At 33.0% G+C, this 22,869-nt stretch overlaps 1 protein-coding gene across 5 annotated transcripts in view; it reads left to right on the forward strand.

Annotated features, from left to right (window-relative positions):
- Positions 1–22,869, forward strand: part of LOC148282222 (glutathione synthetase-like) — an 81,683-nt gene that overhangs the window by 55,394 nt on the left and 3,420 nt on the right. For all 5 annotated transcript variants that reach the window (XM_088225427.1, XM_088225429.1, XM_088225426.1 and 2 more), the window contains 4 exons: positions 14,162–14,204; positions 16,770–17,008; positions 19,605–19,709; positions 20,589–20,792. In XM_088225427.1, the coding sequence (XP_088081553.1) occupies positions 14,162–14,204; positions 16,770–17,008; positions 19,605–19,709; positions 20,589–20,792 (591 nt within the window). The remainder of the gene's footprint in view (positions 1–14,161; positions 14,205–16,769; positions 17,009–19,604; positions 19,710–20,588; positions 20,793–22,869) is intronic.

Below are 22,869 nucleotides of genomic sequence, written 5' to 3' on the forward strand. Positions count from 1 at the left end.
TCGATTTAATGTTTTTTTTATCATAAACATTTTTTTATTTTAATATAATTTTTACTTTTAAGCATGCAGGAAAGATTCATAATTGATTTTTCGATGTTGAGTAGCATAAATAATCCACGTTGAATTCATTTGTGCAGAGCTTCTACAATAAACCTTTTAAACTATGTTGTCTGTTTGATGAAGTTCCCTATTTGCCTTCATCAAACAAGACAGAATAACTACGATTCTACAGACATTGACCTCTTGAAATGTCATCAAAACGTATAACTAGTATAAAAAAATGATAAAGAAATGTTGCGATCGTGTGAAGGTGAGAATTAATAGATTTGATCTAAGGCAATATAAAAATAGTTGGTGTCTGTATATGCATGGGAAGATGCTCGATTAAGGTCAAAGTAGTTAGGTTAAGTAGTATTTTGATAGGTAAGGTTAGATCGAAATAAGAATATAAAAATCTGAGCCTCTGCAGGTAATTTTTTTAAATCTGTAGTTGGGAATTCAAAAAGACCTTTTTATATCAACAGTTATTATCAAGGAAATAATATTTTCGGTGCCACTATGATTTTCTTGCAGATTAATATTTGTTGCGTTTTTTGTGGTCTGTAGATAGATAGGCCTTAGATTTTAGTTCAATCTTTTCTTTCCCGTTTATAGGAATTGATTTAATACTTAAACAATTATAATAAATATAAAATAGCTATCTTCTTGGGACCCAATCTTTTAAAATGCATGTTTAAATGAGAAACTTTGAAAAAAGACAGTGGAAAATGCGCCGCCCGTGATATTTATTGACAGTTACACCGATCTGAATTCAGCGACAGATTCAGTGTGCCTAGCAATTGGAAAAGTGTTTTCAGGTGTTGCCTAGTAGGTTAAATAATTCAGCCAGATGAATAACCACATCAATAAAGGTTACAGCTCTTTTACTTCAGGACAGAATCGTGGATGTTACACAGTGTGTAAAGCGGCCACTTAAGTCAGTCAATGACGGTTCATAAGCTAGCCTAGACTTCCATGTTCCCTTCTCAAAAAAGTTTTCCCTCTCTGTTGCAATAAATTTAGTAAAATAATCGTTAATTATAAACAATCAATCTTCTTAATGAGGAAGTTCAGTGTCTTTTTTTTATTTGTTAATAGAATATTAAACTAAGCCAATTTTTTTAAATTTAATTTTTATGTATCGTAATATCAGCGCTATGATTTTTTAAAGTTTTGTATTTTTTAAATAACTCCGCGTGCGACGTCAGAGGTTGTTCTATGACAGTTCTTCCGATTGGTTCGCTTACGGTGACCAAACCGAATATCCTTCAATGCTCTCATATCATTGGATCGTTCATAAGAACCAGTGACGTCATTCAAAGTAGTGCGTTTTTATTAATTTTTTTTTTTTCGTACATTTTTAAGAAACTTCACTGTACAATTTAAATGCTCTAATTTTTACCGCGCGCAAGAAAACATTTTTTGTATCCAATTTCTCGTAGGGCTGAAGTTCCTCATAAAAAAAACAGTATTTTTTCAATTTGATTTTTTATTTTGCTTTTGACAATCTTTTCTCCTAGATTTTTTTTGCTGCAGTAAAACAGCCGTATTTGATTATGACGTAGGTTAAAAAAATATTTATTTATTTTCCGACAATATTATTTTTGCTGTACAATCCAATATTAAAATATGATTTTACGTGGCACTGACCTTTCTTGTTGAACACAAAACTAACGTTGGATAATTTTGATCATTGGCAAACAAAACAATTAAGCTTTATTACTTCTCTTTATTTTTGGGGCATTCTTATGATACATACAAACTCATTGAAATATATATTCCTTACTGCTTATTTTTATTTTGACGTATTATACTACAGAACTACTAATTTACACACATATGATTTATTTAATTTACAACTTACTCTTCCTACATGTTAACATGGCCAAACACACCTCAGCTTTCTAACAAATCTCCAAGCTGAACTTACAAAATGCATGAATATATGTCCATATTTTCTTAAATGTTTTTGTGGATCTTTCGATGTAATTTGTCTTAAATGTATTCTGTCTGTTGAAACATTTACTTAACGCATGTTTGGGAACACATAAGTGTTGATTATCTGTGGATTTGGGAAGATTTCCAAGCTTCTTTCAACGTCATCCTGGTGAAGTTTGAGTTCTTAGACGGCGTCTTTTGCGTTAAGTAAAGTTGTGGCCTTATAATGTACAACGCAGAAGGCTTATCCATAGTAACTGGCCTAAGGCGTTGGCGGGTGCCTAAACGACCGAGCAGGCGACTACAGTATTTCCAAGCGTTTATTTAACTTTTGACACATGGGCGCCTATAAAGTTCCGTAATTATTGACAGGCAACCATAGACCGAAAAATGCAATACTTCATGTTTTTTTCATTACGATAGTGAAGCGACATGTTCTTTTGCTCCGATATTTATCGATATCGATGTTTATTGAGACTACTTATGCAACGAGGATTATACAAGTTGACAAGATGAACCAGAAATTAAAAAAAATAATTTTCTGTCGAAAGCCACAGTATTTTTATTCACTTAATAATGAATACGACTAATTTACATGAAATATAAATGTCTAACTGATTCAATATTGTGAAAATATCAAATATTTATTAAAAACTACTTATCGATTGTCTATGGCCAAAACTAATTTGACAGTTCGTCAGAATATATTGAATTTTAATGGCGCCGTGGTCGCTGTCATTTATTATTGTCGCCGACAAACTGACAGAGTCGCGACACAAAATTTCTCAATTTACATTACGACAATAAAATAGTCCTATGCATATTTGGGTTTTCTGTAGCTCCTGCACCCAATAACAAACTCCAATTAAGGAGTTTATCGAGACTGTATTTAAAGTTTCTTTTGTAAAGAAATGATGTAATTTTTGCAATATTATTTATTGAATGAAGACTTTAAAAAAAAAAGTTTTACTACAGCGCTTTCGTAATATAAACTCTGCTTTAAACGTCTGGGTATGTTTATAAACTACAAAATGTTGAGATGAAAACTTTTTCATAAGTAAAGTCGATTTTTATGAGAAATCGATTCGGTAACGCATTAGGACATCCCTAATCGATACATAATCGAGCTGTCAAAAGTTAAATAAATGGTTGGATAGAGTATAGGTGTCCATACTGGTCAAGCGACAAGCATATCTAGTGACAAGCGATTATAAACAGGGGTAATCGTGTGAAAGGTCAGGCCAGCGCGCCGGGCGTTAGCGTCGCTGTGCAGATCTGGCCTCTCATAGTTTTGAATAGTACATTTAACTATCACTGATATTATGATTGCTTTCTTCAGAACTTTATGAATTTTTTTAACTAGGTGCAATCAGAGTTTGCAAATATTTATAACATTGGCGCAGCTTTCTAGACAGAGATGTCAAAGTCTGCACTCTACTTTAGAGCTAAACTGCAAAACTTTAGGGCGATATTTCCCAATATCGTTTTTTTCAAAATAAATATTTGCATTCTTGTGATTTGCCCAAATACTCCAATTTTGGAAACATTTTCTTTTAGTAGTAAATAACTGTGTTAGAAAATGGGAAACAAGTTGTCATAGAGCACGATTCGAACCTCAGACCTCCTGATCCGGAGTCCACAACGCCAACCACAGGACCACGTCCTATCTAATTAAAGGTGTAACACGAGGGATATTCTTCTGATTCTCCAGTTTCAGTCCAGCCCCAAAATACATTATATTGTCCGAATACTATTGGAGAGCGCAACAACACAGTCTTGGATTCAAATTACAGTTCACTTATTTATTTATCTACCTGATATATCACTCCTTTATATGCCTGATATATCACTCCTTTATCTACCTAATACATCACTCCTTTATCCACCTGATATATCACTCCTTTACCTACTGATACACAACTTATTTATCTACCTTATACATCACCCTTTTATATACCTGAAATATCAGCCCTTTATATACCTCATATATAACTCCTTTGTCTTCTGGATATATCACTCCTTTATCTGCCTGATACGTCACTCCTTTATCTACCATATATTACTCCCGTATCTACCTGATACATCACTCCCTTATCTACCTGATACATCACTCCTTTATATACCTGATACATCACTCCTTTATCTATCTGATGTATAACTTCTTTGTATATTTGTTATATCACACCTTTGTATACCTGATATATCACTCCTTTATCTACCTGATATATCGATCATTTACCTATATGATATATAACTCCTTTACCTACCTGATATGTCGCTAACTTACGATATGTTATCACTTCACCTCCAGTTTAAAAAAAGCTCAATTACAAATTAATTATATTTAAACACTTTTACGTAATCATCAACTCATTCTTTCACATTAGATGAAATCTTAGAACAGAGAAACATCTATTGGATGAAACACACACTGTATTGCAAAAAATATCATTTAGAATAAAATCCTTCATTTAAGTAGATGCCACTAAAATGTTTTAATTTCTTTATTTTCAACCTATCCATCAATCACACAGTGGCACGTGTGGATGAACTTTTAAATTATTATATATACAAATTTATGTATTTTCTTATCCGGGGATGGTTCTGCGAATCACACCAGCGCCAGCGGCTGAAACTTTTTTTTTTCTTTACGTTTAATTTCTAAGATTCATGTTTAGAATAAGCCATTTTCAACCCAACTAAACCGCTCATCATATATATCGCGCATGATAAATTACATAGTACTAAAATTCACTTTTTTATTTTTATTATAAACACTTATTTCTTCAACAATATGTAACTTTTTGGGGTGATCCCATGTGAGCTGAATTCGTTCCGCCGTCTTCGGGGTAACCAGTGCGTATTGCGAAAAAATGTGATTATGTACTAGTAATTTGTACCGTGTCGCAGTCGGCAGTAGGCACATTCCGTGCATCAAAATTCAAGCAGACGGTTAAGAAATATGTGTTATATAACTTATAAATGAAATAATGGACATTGTTATTATTAGAGCACACATTAGAATATGTTTATGTGTGCCCTATTTCAAGATTCAAGATAAAAATAACTACTCTTTTTATATTCTCATTTAGAAGATCACATCAGAAAATTTTGTCTCGTTTTTTACGAAAAACACAACCGACACCATCGGATTCTAAATCGGTACTGCAGTAGGCAGTAAAACTTTCTATAGTACGATTCTGCTACACTCTGGCGGTAGACTCCATGCATTATATTTATCAGGAAAAGTGTATCTACGAATTAAATAACTCCACAAAATTATCAGGGCCTTCATTATGAACGCCATCTTCATCTGTACATATCGAGACGATACTTAACTTCTGTACTTTCTGTATCTTCCTCGGTATGTTCCACCTACTTGTCATATCCACATCATATGATCGAAATCAACCAATGAATGACTCCAAAGATTTATTACGCGTTCTTTACCTCATTAACATTTAAAATAGCAATCATTTAAATTTAAATAGACTTCTGTGATAAAAAGTGCCCATTTTAAAGCGGCTTTAAACTCCAATAAATCCCAATTCAAGCAAAAATTACTCGCTTAAACATGATTTTTATATGGCTTTTGACAATTACCAAGACGGCATACTTAACGATCGCCTGTATTTATCTACTGAGCGATTACAAGGCCGACTCTCGATACGTACACGCAGAAAGATAGTAAATCAGATGGGAAAAATATAATGACTAAATTTATTTTTTACAGCGGTAACATTTTACGGCTAGATACTTTTGTGTGTTAATAGGGCAGCATCTAGCCACTCTAGCCACTGCATCTAGCCGCTCGTTTTCAAAACTGACAGTTATGTCGGAACTTAATTCGACTTTAAAATGTACTTATTTCTCTCATATTTTTAATAGGCTTTTGAGAAAAAAAGTGCCATCCAACGATTAAAAATTTAAATAAATTAAATTAAAGGCAAAATTGCTCGGTGGAACAAGATTTTTGACACTTTCAACGCGTAGATAAACGTATCGAGGGGTTCTTGACCCGTCGGTATAAACCGATGTACTTTTATCAAAACTTGATGGTGAGGGGATCGGTAGTATATCTTTGCAGTCGGTCGGAAGAATTTTAATCGCTCGAGTGAATTTATCTTCAACTATACCGTCAAGGTGAAGGTATGACGTCTTTATCTTTCCATCATAATCGAGGCCCTGAGTTTGTTTCTTTGCAACGAGACAATTCTCGTGTACAGTTTATTCCGTTGTTTTAATTTGGCTGCTGTCACTGCAAAAATCCCTGCTTCTCACAGACAGGATGTCGGAAATGACAATAAAGATTTAAGTCCTATGGTGGCAATCTCAGGGTATTCCGCCATGACTTTAATCCAGAATATCGGCAGAATTGTTGTCTCGGACGTAGTTTTTAGGCCGCTGCTATTTGCAATCTCCAGCTCTTCTCTTCTCTTCTCCAGATCTTCTTCTTCCACGGACATGCTGGATTCCAGGGGCGAACCGTGTATAGAAGCAATTATGCGCAGCTTACCATTATTTACAGAAAAACAAATAAATAATTAACATTTATTTTAAATCATTTCCACCGTTTGTATTTTTATCCTAATATAAATATACATTTTAATGAAGCGCGCCCAGCGCCTGCGGTGAGCCAAGAAACTAGCTTATTATTCCAGCTTATTTTTTCATACAAATAAGTATACCATATTTTAAATGTATTGACCCCATTGCGGGTTTTTTCTCCTAGATTAAAATTGCAGATTACACAAATTATTTGAAGATTCTTGATTTGGAAAACAGTATTTCAAACGTCGTTTCTTAAGGACAATTTTTTTTTGAGATGGTACTTTTGACATAACACCATAATTACTTTCATGCGTCATATTTCAGGACATATAGCGCTCCACGTGGCCGTTTTTAGCACTATTAATTACTAAAACAATTCGGCCAGTGGACATTTCAATTGAATACCTAATATCGACTGAATTCATAGTGGTATTTTTTATTTATTTTTAATGAATTATATTTTAAAGTAATGTATAATATATCTTTATAATAAAATATATCACGAAGTTACATAGTTTGAGTTGATTTCATGGATGAGAGCTGCTGTATCACACAGAACCACAGAAAAATATCAATTTATAGTATGTATTACTTACATTATATTATGTACCTCCAATGTAGGTAAAAATATGATATTTTTTATAGCTTACCTGTAAATAAAATCACCACTCGTCACTGCTGGATTCGCCTGGTTTCTTGACAAATAGTACCTTACTATTTCGTGGTCTTTTTGGTTGGGGCCAACTGATGTAAAATACCTAACTCACGCGTGCTGGCCAGCCTACGGCCTGTCATTATAAAAAATTCAGCCTCAATGCAGAATGAGAAATGTACTACTTGTAATATTATTTTTCGTAAGCCAATAAACTAATTTGATCTAATAAAGTTATTTTTAATGATTTTTTTATAGCGCCATTAAGCGGCATCATCGAAACAAATGCAATAAAGCTGGTATGTGGACCAAAATAAAATAAACATTACATTATAATATAATATTTAATTAATATACATTTGATAACCATTTCTCGTAGGCGTCCTTTTAAAGTTTACTGTTTTATCCTTAGAGTACATCTGATAACTGAAATATAAACTCTAAGGTTTTATTTATTTATTAGTTTTGCTTAGAAGTTGATTTTTCTCAGACGGTAATTTATCAGATCATTATTTACTGTTTTTAAAATTTAATTTGATTGATTATTTATAAAAAATGTTGAAATTATTCAATTTGCTTTTTTTTCAAAGTGCTATTTAACAATATTTGGACATAAAACGGGTTTTTCAAGTGCATTAAATAAAATTCTCTACTACTACTACCGAGAGAGAATGGACCGCCACACACGTCTATCCTGGCATACATTCCTTCTTCCACATTCATACATCTTGTCATACATGCCCTTCGGTTTTGTCTGCTTTTGACATGACCGGACTTAAGATTTTGGTTTATCTGATCATGCCACGTCTTCCTTAGTCGTCCTCGTCTCACGTTACCGTTCATTTTCGCCATATATACTTGTTTTTGCATTCTTTCGTCGTCCATTCTTTCTACGTGACCAAACCATCTCAGAGACCCTTTCTTATACCCTATGCAGAGACAAACCTTAAGGTGAGGAAAGTACATTCTATTGTCTTCACCTTCAGGTTATTCTCTGCATTTGAAATTAGAATGTACGTTCCTCACCTTAAGTTTTGTCTCTGTATACGGGTATTAATCTTATCAATTATACTCTATTTTCTCGAAAATTCTCTATTCGAATATTATTGTTCTTAGAGGTGGAGGTCTGTGCCACGCGAGCTCCTGACGTCACTGCGACCTTTAAAGATCTTGTGACGGGTCCCCGTGAATAGTTCTCGCCCTCCAAACCCAGGTCTATAAAGAGCCTGGCTACTGTGTGGAAGACGAGAGTTTACATTTCGCTCAATCTCACCCTCCAAGCCCAGATCCGTAAAGAATCGGGCTTTCAGGTAGGGTGCGAGCTCTTTTACATCCCCAGGTTTAACCAGCGCTCCACCGAGGATGAGGCTCCTTTCGTGATGTAAAGCATCACATTCACATAGAATGTGCATAGGTGTTTCCTCATCTGCACTGCAGAACCTACATCTAGACGTTTCGGGAAGGTTCATTCTAGCGCGGTGTTTGTTTGATCTGCAGTGCCCTGGGCGGGCTCTAGTGATAACCCTCACTTGATTTCCGCCAAACTTTGTGAGGTCAAAAGCAAAACTTTGCGAGTACCCTTTTATTCTATTCGTAGAACACGAATAAATAAACGTTAGTCACAGGAAAATGTAACTACCATTTTGAATAGTTGAATTGTGTCGGACAGAGAAGATGGCGGACAGCTAGAACTCCAGTCTGGCCAACCTAGCGCATATGTCATTTGAGTTGCCATCTCATCAGGGTTGCCATCGTTACAGACACGTCAAAAGTCGGAATAACCGGTACATTGAATCACTATATTGGTACGCGTGAATAGGGAAATATCACATACTACGAATACTGATAAAAACATATGAAATGGATTTAGAATAATTAATTGTATTTTCAAAATCAATATGGATATTGTGGAGAAATGGTTTTATATGTAATTTTTTTTAAGAAATTTTAAAAAATAACGTCACTAAAAAAACGCGACATGTTTGGCCTTGGTAGTTGTGACGTCAAGATTCGTGACAACGTTCTAAACAAATTTTAATGGTCAGAAACAAGTAAACATGAATCGTGACGTATGCTACTAAAAAGTAACAAAAATACATTTTTTACAGGACAGTTTTTCATAGACCTTTATTACTTTAAAAATGGAAAAAAAACGTGATATTTCTCTATTTTTTTATACGTTTGACGCAATACTGAACAATTCCTGTGGAGTAATGAATTCATTTTATAAATAAGTCTCTACAACATGAAAAAATCAACTTACTAAGCAAAATGACTGCACAAACAAGCTACTTATTTTCAAAATAAAACAAAAATTATCACAGTAAAATTTCAATCATCCGGATTAATGAGTGCCAGACGTTATCCGGATATGCAGAAATGAGGATGCAAATTTACTCTGAGATCACTTTTTCATTGCTCCTAATAATACAATTGGAATCACATCAAAAACTTACTCAAACATGTCTAGCAAAGTTGATTGCTTTGACGAAGAAACACGGCGTAACATTTCCTTTTATATTTCCTGATAATGATCCGGATATTTTGCAATCCGAATGACTGGAGTTCGGAAAAACTGAGTTTTACTGTATATAATATTCAAATCAATTCAAAAAAATAAATAAATAAACAAATCTCTCAAACTTCTCGGTTTTATCAATAGAGTGACGGCGGACTTCAAAAATATGAATACCATCAAAACTCTTTATTGCTCACTAGTTCGACCCCATCTAGAATACGCTTCTCCTATTTGGTCTCCATTCTACAGGACTCATATTGACCATATCGAGTCTGTCCAACACCGTTTTCTAAGAAAAGTGGCATGGTTGCTCGGATTACGAAGGGGTAATTATTCCTATTTTGAAATAGAGCAATCTCTTAATCTGTCTTCATTGGAGAGACGTAGAACTGAGATGGACCTTATATGCATTTTCAAAATACTTAATGCTATAAGTGATGTCCCATCTCTGTTGCAATCAATTTCTTTTCATGTTCCCAACCGTGTCACCAGAACTCAAAATCTGCTGTTTATAAAATCTTCTAAGAGCAACTTTGGTTTTTATGCCCCAATGTCCAGAATGTGTAGATTAGTCAATTCATCACACGACTTGGAATTTTTTGGGATAGATCTTCCGGCTTTTCGTAGATCTCTTCGCGACTAAACAGTGTGGGATGAAGTTGGATTGGCATGGTTTAGCTCAAAGTTTTAGGTCTTTCGTTTTTTTAATACATTGTATACAATTATTGTTTTGCCCTTGTTCGTCTTTGCTAAATAGTTTTATGTTCTTTTTGTTCAGTTTCTTGCATTTATGTTTCTTCATGTAACTGTTGTAATTGGCTTAGGCCGTATATATATAATAAATAAATAAATATGTCCATTTTTAAAACAATTTTATCTTGAAAGAATTCGTATGAGAAATGGTTAGTTAAGTTATTATTAATTGAAAACAACTCTCACCTGTATTATACGCATTTACTATGTCATCTTACGTCGTTAGCCAACAATACCGCGTTAGTAAATTTTGTTCTTATTACAGAACGGCGAAAGAACTGCTTATTTTATTGAAAGCTCAACTAAAATACGCCTTTAAATGTATTATATGAAACGTTTTCCCATAAAATGTCGCCTTTTAAAAACTGAAGTCTTAAATTCCTCTTCAATTCAATAAAATAAGCAATTTTTTCGGCATCCTGTAATAATTACAAAAATGACTTGTGCGGTGTTGTTAGCTAAACGACAATATTCTCTCTGCTAATTGGTATAAATGGTGAACTTTTTAACAATAAAAAATATCACATAATTCACAAAATTATTGTTAATATTGCACTTTTGTATTTCATAACAAATTTTACTAATGGGGATTTTTCGGTTGACTAAAAACGAATAGCTTACCTATTATTTGATTATTTTAAGAACTGATATGTCATCTTACGTCCGGTACTCTTTGGCAGCTGAATAAAAGTCTTAAAAGCTGTTTGTGGACAGCATATTTATATATCTACTGGCAGCCATTCGGGCCTCTTGTAATCGGCCCTATAATAATTCAATTTAAAGGAATCTATAAATAAATGTTATCCAAGTCATTTAAATGAAATTTTATAATACATTTAAAGAGATTGAAGAATATTCTCTCTGCTTTTGAAAAAGAACAATTTAAAGGTAAATGTTTTTGTAATAATATTGAAAAAAAAAATTCTCGTAATTCATTTAAAAAAAAATAGATTTTAATATTATTAGGATACTAACAGTTTAAAAATATATTCACTTTGTGTATTTTAAAAATAAATTGTGATAAATATTTATACATATATAGTGAGATAATTATTGTTCTAATTGTTAACAGACAAAAATAACCCTGATTTAGCGTTGATACCACGATGATAAGGCTCGAATTCCTGTGCGCGAGTATAAGGGGCAGACGCATACGATCAATTCTAGAGTAATAATATTATAGATGTAAAGAGATAATTATTATTCCGTTGGAATACCAAATTTTAACAGACATAATTGACCCTGATTTAGCGTTGATACCACGATAATAAGGCTTAAATTTCTGTGCATTTATTACAAAACTCACCCATTTATTACAAAACAAAGTGCAACTCACGCCCTTAGATGCTTATTTAATAAGGTTTAATGCACATTATAAAATTTAACTAGACTGATTTTCTTACTTAAATACGAAATGACAGCCGGTTTAGCGCAAAAAATCGACTTTTTCAAAAACTTCAAGCTGTGGTTGAGGGCCAAAAATAGTATCAAATATTTTTTTTAAATATTTTTTGCAATCCGAGTAATCCAAAAGGCAACTTTTTAGGCCCCTTTCATTTCAAAGTTCGGTAAAAAATACCGGCCCACCATTAGTGATGCATCTAGTGTATACCTATATATCAATGTATATTTCGCCCATTTTACTATCATTAAATCAAAAATGTTTTTTATTTTTTTTACGCGTTCTAAAAAAACTTAAAACAAATTAATTTCATAGGCACTTTATACTTTTTACTAATTGAAAATGTTGATTCAGTGTCGTGCATTTTTTTCTCCAAATATGTCAAATAGGAAACATGTTATGGCGGTAATTTCGCTGAATGAGCATAACATAATTAAATACTTACTTATTGATTATTGTGGATACATTAAAGCCCTTTCTGAAACACTATAAATTATTTTCAAAGTTACATTTAGTCCCGGAATTGGTTTACCGTACTTTTCTTTTTCTTCCCGGTTTATTCGAGGATTTCTGAGTCTGCTAATGAGACGCCATTTTGTAGTGTCTCTTTATCACTAGCGCGCAGATTGGATTTTATTTACGAATAAAACGACATAACTGCTCTGTTTTTCACTGTTGCAGTATAATTAGACCATTTTTTCATCACACGTGACGGCATATTCCCGCATAGCGTCACGTTTGATCACGACGAAAGTCCGGAAGGCAAATACCGATCAATTAAAATGCCATTTGCTTCGCGCGAGTAACGTGTCTACTTATTCATAAATCATTGGGGGAGACCCTTCATCTCTGCTGGGGAAATTTCTTTAGCGGTTAGACTATAAATTTTTATTTTTACTGTATATTTTTCTTTTCTGGCTGTTTGTATATTGTTTGATGTTGTGTTAAGCTGTAATTTTTGTATGTTGACACTTGCTTGGCTATGCTTTTGACTAACATGTAAATACACATAATATAATATGAGATAAGCAGAAATCAACGCAACAATTTTTTCATTGAACTGTCAAATAATAACGTAATATTAATTGAAATATTTATAATCACTGCTATTATCTCACATTGCTGTGATTTTTCTGTATATCTCGTATTCTTTTTCTATGGGAACCGGTAAAATCACAAAATTTTATGTTTTAATACACATTATTTATTGTTGTTAATTTTTTTCCAATACAATGTAAAAATGACACACCTAATTTTGGTGGCCATCTTAGAATAAATAAAACGTTCGGGCGGGAGTAAAAATCTTAATGAATCAAGTACCTACCTTATTTGTCATTCTTAAGTTGTCTGTACAACCTTCAAAATTATAACTTAAGGTGATTTTAAGCGAAAATATGAAACCAATTATTCATAGATGGCGCTTTTATTGAAAACTGCCATTTTTACATTTATTTTCAATGGAAATTTTACAAAACTTGGTTTGCGGATTGTAACAAATACCATAACAATAAAATTTAGGTCCTTTTCACAAAATGGTGTACAAAACAAAAAATAACAAAAGTATTTTTTTGTTTTGTACACCATTTTGTGAAAACTACCTAAATTATATTGTTATGGTATTTGTTACAATCAATATAGTGTAAAGTTTCCGCAAACCAAGTTTCACAAAATTTCCATTGAAAATAAACGTAAAAATCTATGTTTTCAATAAAAAATTGTAAAAGCGCTATCTTTGAATAATAAGTTTCATATTTTCGTACAGAATCACCTTAAATGTCGAGTTTCTTTGATATTCGTCGGATTGAAATGTCGTTTTACCTTTGTTTTGCAAAAATTAACAATAATTTCTTCAGAATAAATTTACTAAACCTAATAATTGTTTTTTATACTTATTTTACTGTTATTTTTACTATTGCTCGCCTGTCTTTCCTTTTCTATTTTTTTCCAAGTTCTATTTATAAGATAGGTTTTTCTTATTTCAAATGACACAGTATTAAACCTATTCATTTACATACATAAAAATCTTAAGATTATCTTCAAAAAAGTATTATCAAATCTTTTAGAAGTCGTTGAAGTTATAAGAATGATGCCATAAAATTAGCTAAATTTGACATTTGAAAATAAATGTTGCCATATATATGATTTTTTCCCCGTTTATTTAGGCCTTTTACCAAAACATGATAATATCAGCCGAAAACAAATGACATAGTTTTCTTATATAATATAAAAATCTTAAGTAAGGTTGTGGTTGAAATATCTAAAAATACACCTTTACAATTTTTATTAATCGCTTTGAAAATGTTTTCAGCTACATCCTGCAACAATTAGGCCATGGTGACAAAATAAAAGATGTGAGTTTATTCATTGTTCTTATTTCTTTCTCTTGTGGTACATACTATTTATAATTATTTATTTATGTTATTATTATTATTATTAATATTAATAATAATACACTAGCAGCCATTAAGCTAACGCGTGTATATCAAGTGTACATGGTTATTAAACATTATACATTGCTGTGTGCATCTAGTTAACATTCACTGAACTAGCACCAATCACTTTCTCGGGAAGGCCATTCCATTTCTCCATGACTCGGTTTGTCAGGAAGTTCTTCCTGGGGTTGGATGAGAAAGAGGCTGTGTTTAGTTTCAATGAATGGCCTCTAAGATGGTAATTTTCATTAATTCTTTGTTACTATGCGCACATAAACATTATTCTCTACCTTCCGTTACAAAAACAAGAGTTACTAGATACTCCACCCTGATGCTGCAAAACAATTAAAAATAAATACAACCTTCGCGCTTCGGTCAAAGAGGATTGGCCTACTACTCGGATAAAGTGAACAATCTACTTTCATTATCCATAAGGACAATTAGTAAGTTCTCACAATATAAAATTGCTATTATATTAACAAATGGATAGTGGAGGTGGGTTGCGCACGGATCGATGAGTGGATCAAGCCAAATAGGTAAAATGTGTGTACTGTTTATGAAATTTGTTCTATTGGTCTATATACAGGATGTTCTTTAAACCTGCCATATCCGAAACCATAATGATCAGTATGGGCAAGAAGACATATTAGCATATTTAAAAAAATATTTAGGACAAATATTTTTTTCAAAATAAAATATTTAAAAAAACAAATGGTTGCTTACTTCTGCAGGGGAGAAGTGATGGGAGCGCGGCGCAGTATCAGACTCCCCCCTCCCCCTCCTCGTTTCTGCCCTGCAGAAGTAAGCAACCATTTGCTTTTGTTGATATTTTATTTTTCAAAATTTTATTTGTTTTAAAAAATTATTTTAATGTGACAATATGTCTTCTTGCTCATGCTGATCATCTTGGTTTCGGATGTGACAGGGTTTAATGAACACTCTGTATATTGGTTATGTTTTTTATGATTATTTTAGTTTTTTATTGTTTATTATGTTAATGATAATTAGGTTAATTGGATTAATTACATTTTTTTAATCGTTATTATTATGTTAACTTTGCTAAATAGCTAATCTAAGGCATGTTTCATATTTTGTAAAATGTTTCCCTCGGCACGGGACACCCCAGTGAGGAAACATATTCTGTATAAAAAAAATAATACAAACAATGTAAAACTATGAATAAATAAATAAATAATCAATATTGATTTGAACTTGGGTACATTATATTGCTCAGTTAAGATTTTGAACGTTTCAATCGAATCACCACGCTGCCTCCGCTCTTCCAGTGGACTTAACCCGAGCTCCCTTAAGCGGTCCTCATATAATTTATTTCTCAGAGAAACTACCATTTTATTTTGTTTGTTATTATTATAAATGTAGGTATATACAAATTATGACTCATTCTTCTTTAATGACGCTAGAGCCCAAATCAAGCCTGGCCTCCTTCAACTTTTGCCTTCAACTTCGTCTGTTCTCAGCCCCCGTCTTCCATTCTGCGCTGTATTTTTCTGTAAAAAAATACACGTTGCCATAGTCATCAAATGAAGTTAACTGATCAACGTTGCGATTTTACCGACCCTTTAAAATATCTGCATATTACACAAATTGTTTATGTTTTTGTGTGCATTCTAATATAAACGCCAGTCTACGTGCTGTGTGTTTACCTTGTAAAGTTAATAACATTTATAATAAATATTATTATACACGGTTTTTCAGGGCCAGACCGCGAAAATTCAGAGTATTTTTTTTTACCCTACCTTGCTCATCTAATGAGAGAACTAACGAAAATTGGATCTCGGATTAAACGACTCTATCGTGGACATTTGACTGACATTATTTTTAAAACATCAAATATTATTTAATATGATATAAAAATATCCATTTTATGTAAAATAAAATTTGTTTTATATTGTAAGTTTAAAGTTAATTAATTCAATTACGCTTATTAAATGACCCTTTACTTATCTACTCTGTTGTGTCAGTCAATATTTCGGCGTGCACAAAAAAATTTTAGAGAAATTAGCAGATTGTTTTTTTTTTTTAACCTTAAATTTGTGTTATAATTATATTTTTTCCCATCGTGCAACATTACACGGCGGCATCAGGAATGCGCGCGGCGAAAGTGAGGCATCGGGGGGGAATTATTGGACACAGTCTGATGTATTCAAATATAATTCTACGCTCCTTCTGGACTATTCTTTATGGGCTTAAGTTGAATACCATCCAAAATATTAGTATGCGTGAGATTGTTTTTCCCAATTAGTTCCGCCAAATAGAGCCGAAAAATTGACATCAATGGCCTTCCTGGACAGCGCAAGTGTGAAGGAGAGGAGACTCGGGGGAAGGTTCTCCCGATGCTTGCGCAGTACGTGTCCATGCAAGGTCCACTGCCGCACCCTTGAGACGCTCGTCATAGTTCTTAGTGCTTTTGATCTACCGTGGTTTGGCATATTTTCGAGTAATACGATTCCGATATCCTCGCAGCTCCCCGAGAACAAGGCGCTGTCTGGCCTGTGCGAGGGAATGACAGCCGCATGGGACATTTACTCCGTTCCCTCGTCGCTGGTCCTCTTCATCGTGGAAGACATCTCCTACAACATCTGCGACCAGCGCTTCCACGAGTTCTACATCGCCCAGCACCGCCCCGACATCCAGGTACTGCGCAGAACCCTGACGCAGGTGGCGAGCGAGGCAACGCTGGACAAGAACAAACGGATGATATTGTAAGAACACTTATATTTTAACATGATTTTACTTCATGTTCTATAACTGCGGCTCTATCTCACCAATATGCCGAATCATTTCATTCTTTAGGTTTGGAATTGTTGCTAGCTTATTGAAATAGATAAACTTATTGCAACAGAGAGGGAATATGGAAGTCTAGGCATTTACAGGGCTTATGACCTGCTATTGGCTGGTTTATGCGGCCACTATACACACTGTGTAACATTCACCATTCTGCCCATGTTTAACATCCACATTTACTCGACTCTTTCATCTGTTGACTTTTGTGAAGTAAAGGAGCTGAAACCTCTATTATGCGGGTGAGATTCATCCGGTCGAACCAAATCACGTACTACTAGGCAACGCCCGAAAACAATTTTCCAATTTTCATACTTCTTCTTTTACCAGGTAGTTAATTCAACAATGTTTGAGTATGTCCAAATGCTTACAGGACTGGCTGGATTTCCTCCCTAGGGAGTTATTCATATTAAAACTCATTGCAACATAGAGGGAAAACATTGTTGAGAAGGGAATATGGAAGTCTAGGCATTTACAGGGCTTAAGGCCTGTCATTGGCTGGTTTAAGCGGCCACTTTACACACTGTGTAACATTCACCATTCTGCCCATATTTAAACATCCACGGAAGGAAATCCAGTCAGTTTGCAAGCATTTGGACATTCTCAAACATTGTTGTATTAACTACCTGGTAAAAGAAGAAGTAAAAAAATTGAAATGTAAATGCCTAGACTTCCATATTCACTTCTCAACAATGTTTTCCCTCTCTGTTGCAATGAGTTTAAATATGTATAACTCCCTAGGGAGGAAATCCAGCCAGTCTGCAAGCATTTGGACATACTCAAACATTGTTGTATTGAAATAGACTTTATCTTTCTAGCTACAAAGAAAGAAGGCCAGCTGTGTTAGGCCGTGGCGGTCAATTCATGCCTCTATTTTGAGAGATAATCCGACCTCTGAAGTTAGATCGTAATAGAGCCATTGTTTCATTCTCTGGCGGTATCGTCTTGTTGAAACCATGTATCATTGGCATCCATACGACGCAATTCGGGCCATAAAGAATTGAGATCATGTCACGTTAACTTTTGCCACTCACCGTAATCGCTTAACCGGCCTCATTTTCGAAAAAATACAGTCCAATGACTCCGCCAGTTCAAAAAAAAGAAATTGAATAAAAATACATTCGTAGAAAAATGCGATGTGTTTGGCCTTGGTGTTGTGACTTCAAGATTCGTGATATTGTTCTGCACTAATTTCAATGGCCAGGAACAAATAAACACGAATCATGACGTATTAGGGGCCTGGCCAATGAATTTACCGTTTTTGCGGGAATCCAAAATTACAAATTTAATAGCATTTTTTATGCTACTAATAATGAGACAAAAATTATTTTTTTTACTGTACAGTATTTCATAAGTGCCTCGCGGTGTAATTGCTAGCGCATTTGTCTACCATGCAAGAGGTCTCGGGTTCGATTCCCGACATGGTTGATTGATAATCTACTTCCATTATCCATAAGGACAATTAGTAAGTTCGCACAATATAAAATTGCTAATAAGAAATGGATAGTGGAGGTGGGTTGCACACAGATCGATGAGTGGATCAAGCCAAATAGGTAAAATGTGTTTTCTGTTTATGAAATTTGTTCTATTGGTTATAAAATTTGGTTATGTTTTTTATGATTATTTTAGTTTTTTTAATTAAAAACCTTTTTATTGTTATTATGTTAACTTTGTTAAATAGCTAATCTTAGGCATGTTTCACATTTTGTAAAATGTTTCCTTCGGCACGGGACACCCCAGAGAGGGAAAATTATTCTGTATAAAAAAAAGAATACAAACAATGTAAAAGTATAAATAAATAAATAAATATTTTTTATTTTTTTTTATTTATTTAATTTTACAATACGCCCAAGGGGCATTTACAAAAAATATACAGTTAAGTACAAACATAGTGCGTAAAAATTTAAAAGATAAACAATGCTTTTTTGTATACATTTAGAAACAATAAGAAGCATACTGCCATGCAAAATAAAAAGTGAAACTTTACATAGTAAAGAAGAAAAAAAAAAAATTTAAATGGATATAATAAAAGTAATTGTAAGTAACTTGTAAAGAATTCAAACAAAAAAAAAATACATTTTCATATACTTATAAGTATAAAAAAAAAATACAGGTAACTACAAACAAAGAAAGTAAAAATTTTATAAATACAAAACACATTAAAAATAAAAAAAGATTTTATACAATATGAAATATTATTCAAAGGGTGTTTTTACACTAGAATATCTCGTAGTCTCTAGACTGGTACCTGAAGCGTAAGACTGATCACCTTACCTTCATGTAACAAAAATTGACAATATACGCTGCGACTGGTGTACCAATGCAGTGCCTCATGCGCCATTAGGTTTGAAAAGAGAATGATAATGATGTATTTCATAGTTCTCTGTTACTTTAAAACTGTTTTTAAAAAAGTGATATTTCCCTATCATTACTCTGAGGACATTCCCTATTAAAATCGCACAACTCCTACTGAGACAATATTGCGTTTCATTAATAAAAAATATATATTTTTCTTAGGAATGGCAGTCCCGTAGCAGTTGTTTATTTCCGAGCGGGATACGAACCGGGACACTTCCATTCTGAGGCCGAGTGGGATGCGCGATTACTTATAGAAAGATCTGAGTAAGTACACAAACCACTACCCCTATATTGTTGCGAATCCTGACGCCTTACCAATACTCAAAACTCCTGAGTTTACTTAAACAATTAGTAACAAGAAAATGTTCAAAAAGGCTATAAAAAATGGATAGTGGAGCTAGGCAGAAGTAAAATGGATTGTCTCATTCACCCAAACCAATATTGAATCAACTGCTCCACAAGTGTATAGCTTATGTTAGGTTTTTGTTCTTTCATTGTGGGTTTTGTAATATAAATAATATAGATGTGCATAAATATGTAGTGTTTATATAATTATTAAGGATGTTCTTACAAGGTTACATCGTTTTGCAAAAACATTAGAGATGGGACAAATTGATCAATGTAAATCGATCAAATAAAAAATAGTTTATTTGTTTTTGTTCATGAAAAAAGTATTTAATGTTTAAATTTATTGCAACAGAGAGGGAAAACATTTTTGAGAAGGGAATATGGAAGTACCCACAGTTTTAAAACTTGTGTTCTACAAATAATGTGGTCTACAATTAATTTGAAGTCACAAAATTGTTTTACCGGCAGGACATCTCAGAAACAAAGTTCCTGTGATCACTTTTTAGATTTTTCTCAACTTTTCTATCCACCCTTAGAATTCCTCTGGCAGGAGCCAATGGCCCGAAATAAAAATATGCTACAGCTCCAATGGCGGGCGAACGAGTGAATTGTCTCGTAAAAATCGCGCTAACTTTTTATTTTTTTTACTTAAAATGAAACTATTTACATAATACATAATAATTATTGCTCAGTTTTTTTACCAACAAGACGACAATTATTTTTGAACCTCTCTGCCTCATTAGTTATTTAAGAATTTTTATTACAAAAATTGTCACTTGGATTACTATCCCGCAGTGCTATAAAGTGTCCCTCTATCCACTACCATCTGGCTGGCACCAAAAAGGTGCAACAGACCCTCGCGCGGCCCGGTGCGCTGGAGAGGTTCTTGGAGCCGGAGAAGGCGCAGGCTGTGCGCGAGATCTTCACCGGCCTCTACTCTCTAGACCTGGATGCCTTCGGGGACGAGGCTGTGGCCATGGCGCTCAAGGACGCCGACAGGTAACTCACTGCTGTTCGTCAACACGACCTCCTTTGGCCAAAACAGCGATTTATATCGACCGTGCTTGGGTCAAAAACCCACAATTATGGAAGGAAAAAAAGAAACTTCTTTACATCAAATGTGTTTTAAACCAATTACATTGGTCTTCTATTGACTTAAATTCTTTTGCCAGAATATGTAATAGACCAATAGTGAAACTGATTTTTCCAGAATTGTGGTTTAATTCCTTTGATTTAAACATGGTCGATATGTTTGTGATGAAGCAATCTATTTTAAAGTTTCTGATGACACTACTTATGCGATTTAATGTTTCAGATGACTTTATGTATTAATATTTGTTTCGCTTCTTTTATTATATTTTTTTTATTAAAAAATTTCATAAAAGGTACATGTTTTTTTTAAAATTCTATACATATCTACTTTTCCACATCTAGTAAATGTTATCACTGTAACTCTCCAAAAAAGAGACTAGGTCTTGTGCTTGGAGAGTGACTTACACTGTTTTAGTTGTTTATTATAAGAGTTTATATAATTATAAATAGGAGTTCATGAGAAAAAATAAAAACATAGGATATATAAAGAAAAAACATAAAACAATAATACATTCATACTAATTAAAATTCAATGAAGTTTTTACACGTGTTCAAAAAATTTCTTTAGATTTACTTTAAATTTATATATTGATATATTATTTTTAATAGTTTTTAGTTCATTGGGAAGATTATTATAATTTTTTACACCTTTGAAGACAAAGCTTTTTTGACCATGACTTGTGTGGAATTTAGGAATTTTAATATTATGTTAGTATCTGAGTGACTTATTCATCTCAAATTCTTTAATGTTTTCTTTTTTATATATTTGTATAATAGAATTTATTTTATAAAGAGTGTCTACTGTATGAACCTTAAATATTTTAAAAAGACTTTCCGTATTGAATGTTGAGGGTTTCTTTAGAATGACTTTAATAATTAATCTTTGTTCTCTTTAAGAGGGTTTAATATATTGGCGTATGAACCACCCCACCCTACAATACCATATTGTAACAAAGATTGTACAATTGAGTAATAAGCTATTATTGATTTTTAAAATATTAATATAAGTAGAATAGAAAATATTCAAAACAAATTTATAAAGTACCTTAAATACAAAACCGGTATTTCTTATGTATCTACTCTCACTGCCTCCACTTTCCGTGGAATCATTTCTCTACAATACCGCAGATTGTGTGCGGACTAACTACTGCTTTACAAAACTGTGACAGGAATGGTTGACTGTATAGAGCTGCTTGGTTTAATAACAAAACATGTGCCAGCCAAGATTTGTAGACGGTACCACCTGTTTCATGTACCAATAAGTAAAACATCGTATGTTAAAAATGCTTTTTTTCGTAGGACTTTTTCAGTGTACAATACAAAATTTAAAAATATAGATTACACAACCATCACAAAAATATAGATTACACAACCGTCAGATTTAAAATTTACACTTAAAATGCATTATGTAACTTAGTAGACATTATAATAATAAATATGTACATCTCCCTTCCCCTTCTTATCCTCTCTTCAAGCATTCTTGTCCTAATCCCGCCCAATTTACAGTAACTTAATGTTCTTAAAATAAATATAAAAAAATCTTTAATTATTGAGTACATGAAAATAACATTTTTATATGCATAAATTGTATGTATTTATTTGATATGTAATATATTTTCTTTACTAACTTTGTATACTATGTGGAAATCTGTTATTAGTTCTGAGTTTATACACTACAATCTGTTTGTTTACTAAAAATATGTATGCAGAACTGTAGATTTCCCAAATAAAATAAAATAAAATAAAATCTAATAAATATGTATATACATTTTCTAGTTCACTAATATGGTCTTTCTATTTAAAGTTTTGGTCTATGTATACACCGAGATATTTAATTTTATCTGTTGTATCAAATACTGAAAATGTAAGATCGCTGTTAGTTTTTAGCTTTCCTTACCATTTGTTTTATTGCAACAATTTTCATGTTGCTCTAATTTTGTTTAAATATTTTTTCTTAGTACATGTTTTTCAATGCAGTATTATT

This window comes from Micrasema longulum, unplaced genomic scaffold, assembly GCF_059751315.1.
Source record: "Micrasema longulum isolate JH-2025_06_02 unplaced genomic scaffold, ASM5975131v1 h1tg000359l, whole genome shotgun sequence".
NCBI lineage: Eukaryota > Metazoa > Arthropoda > Insecta > Trichoptera > Brachycentridae > Micrasema > Micrasema longulum.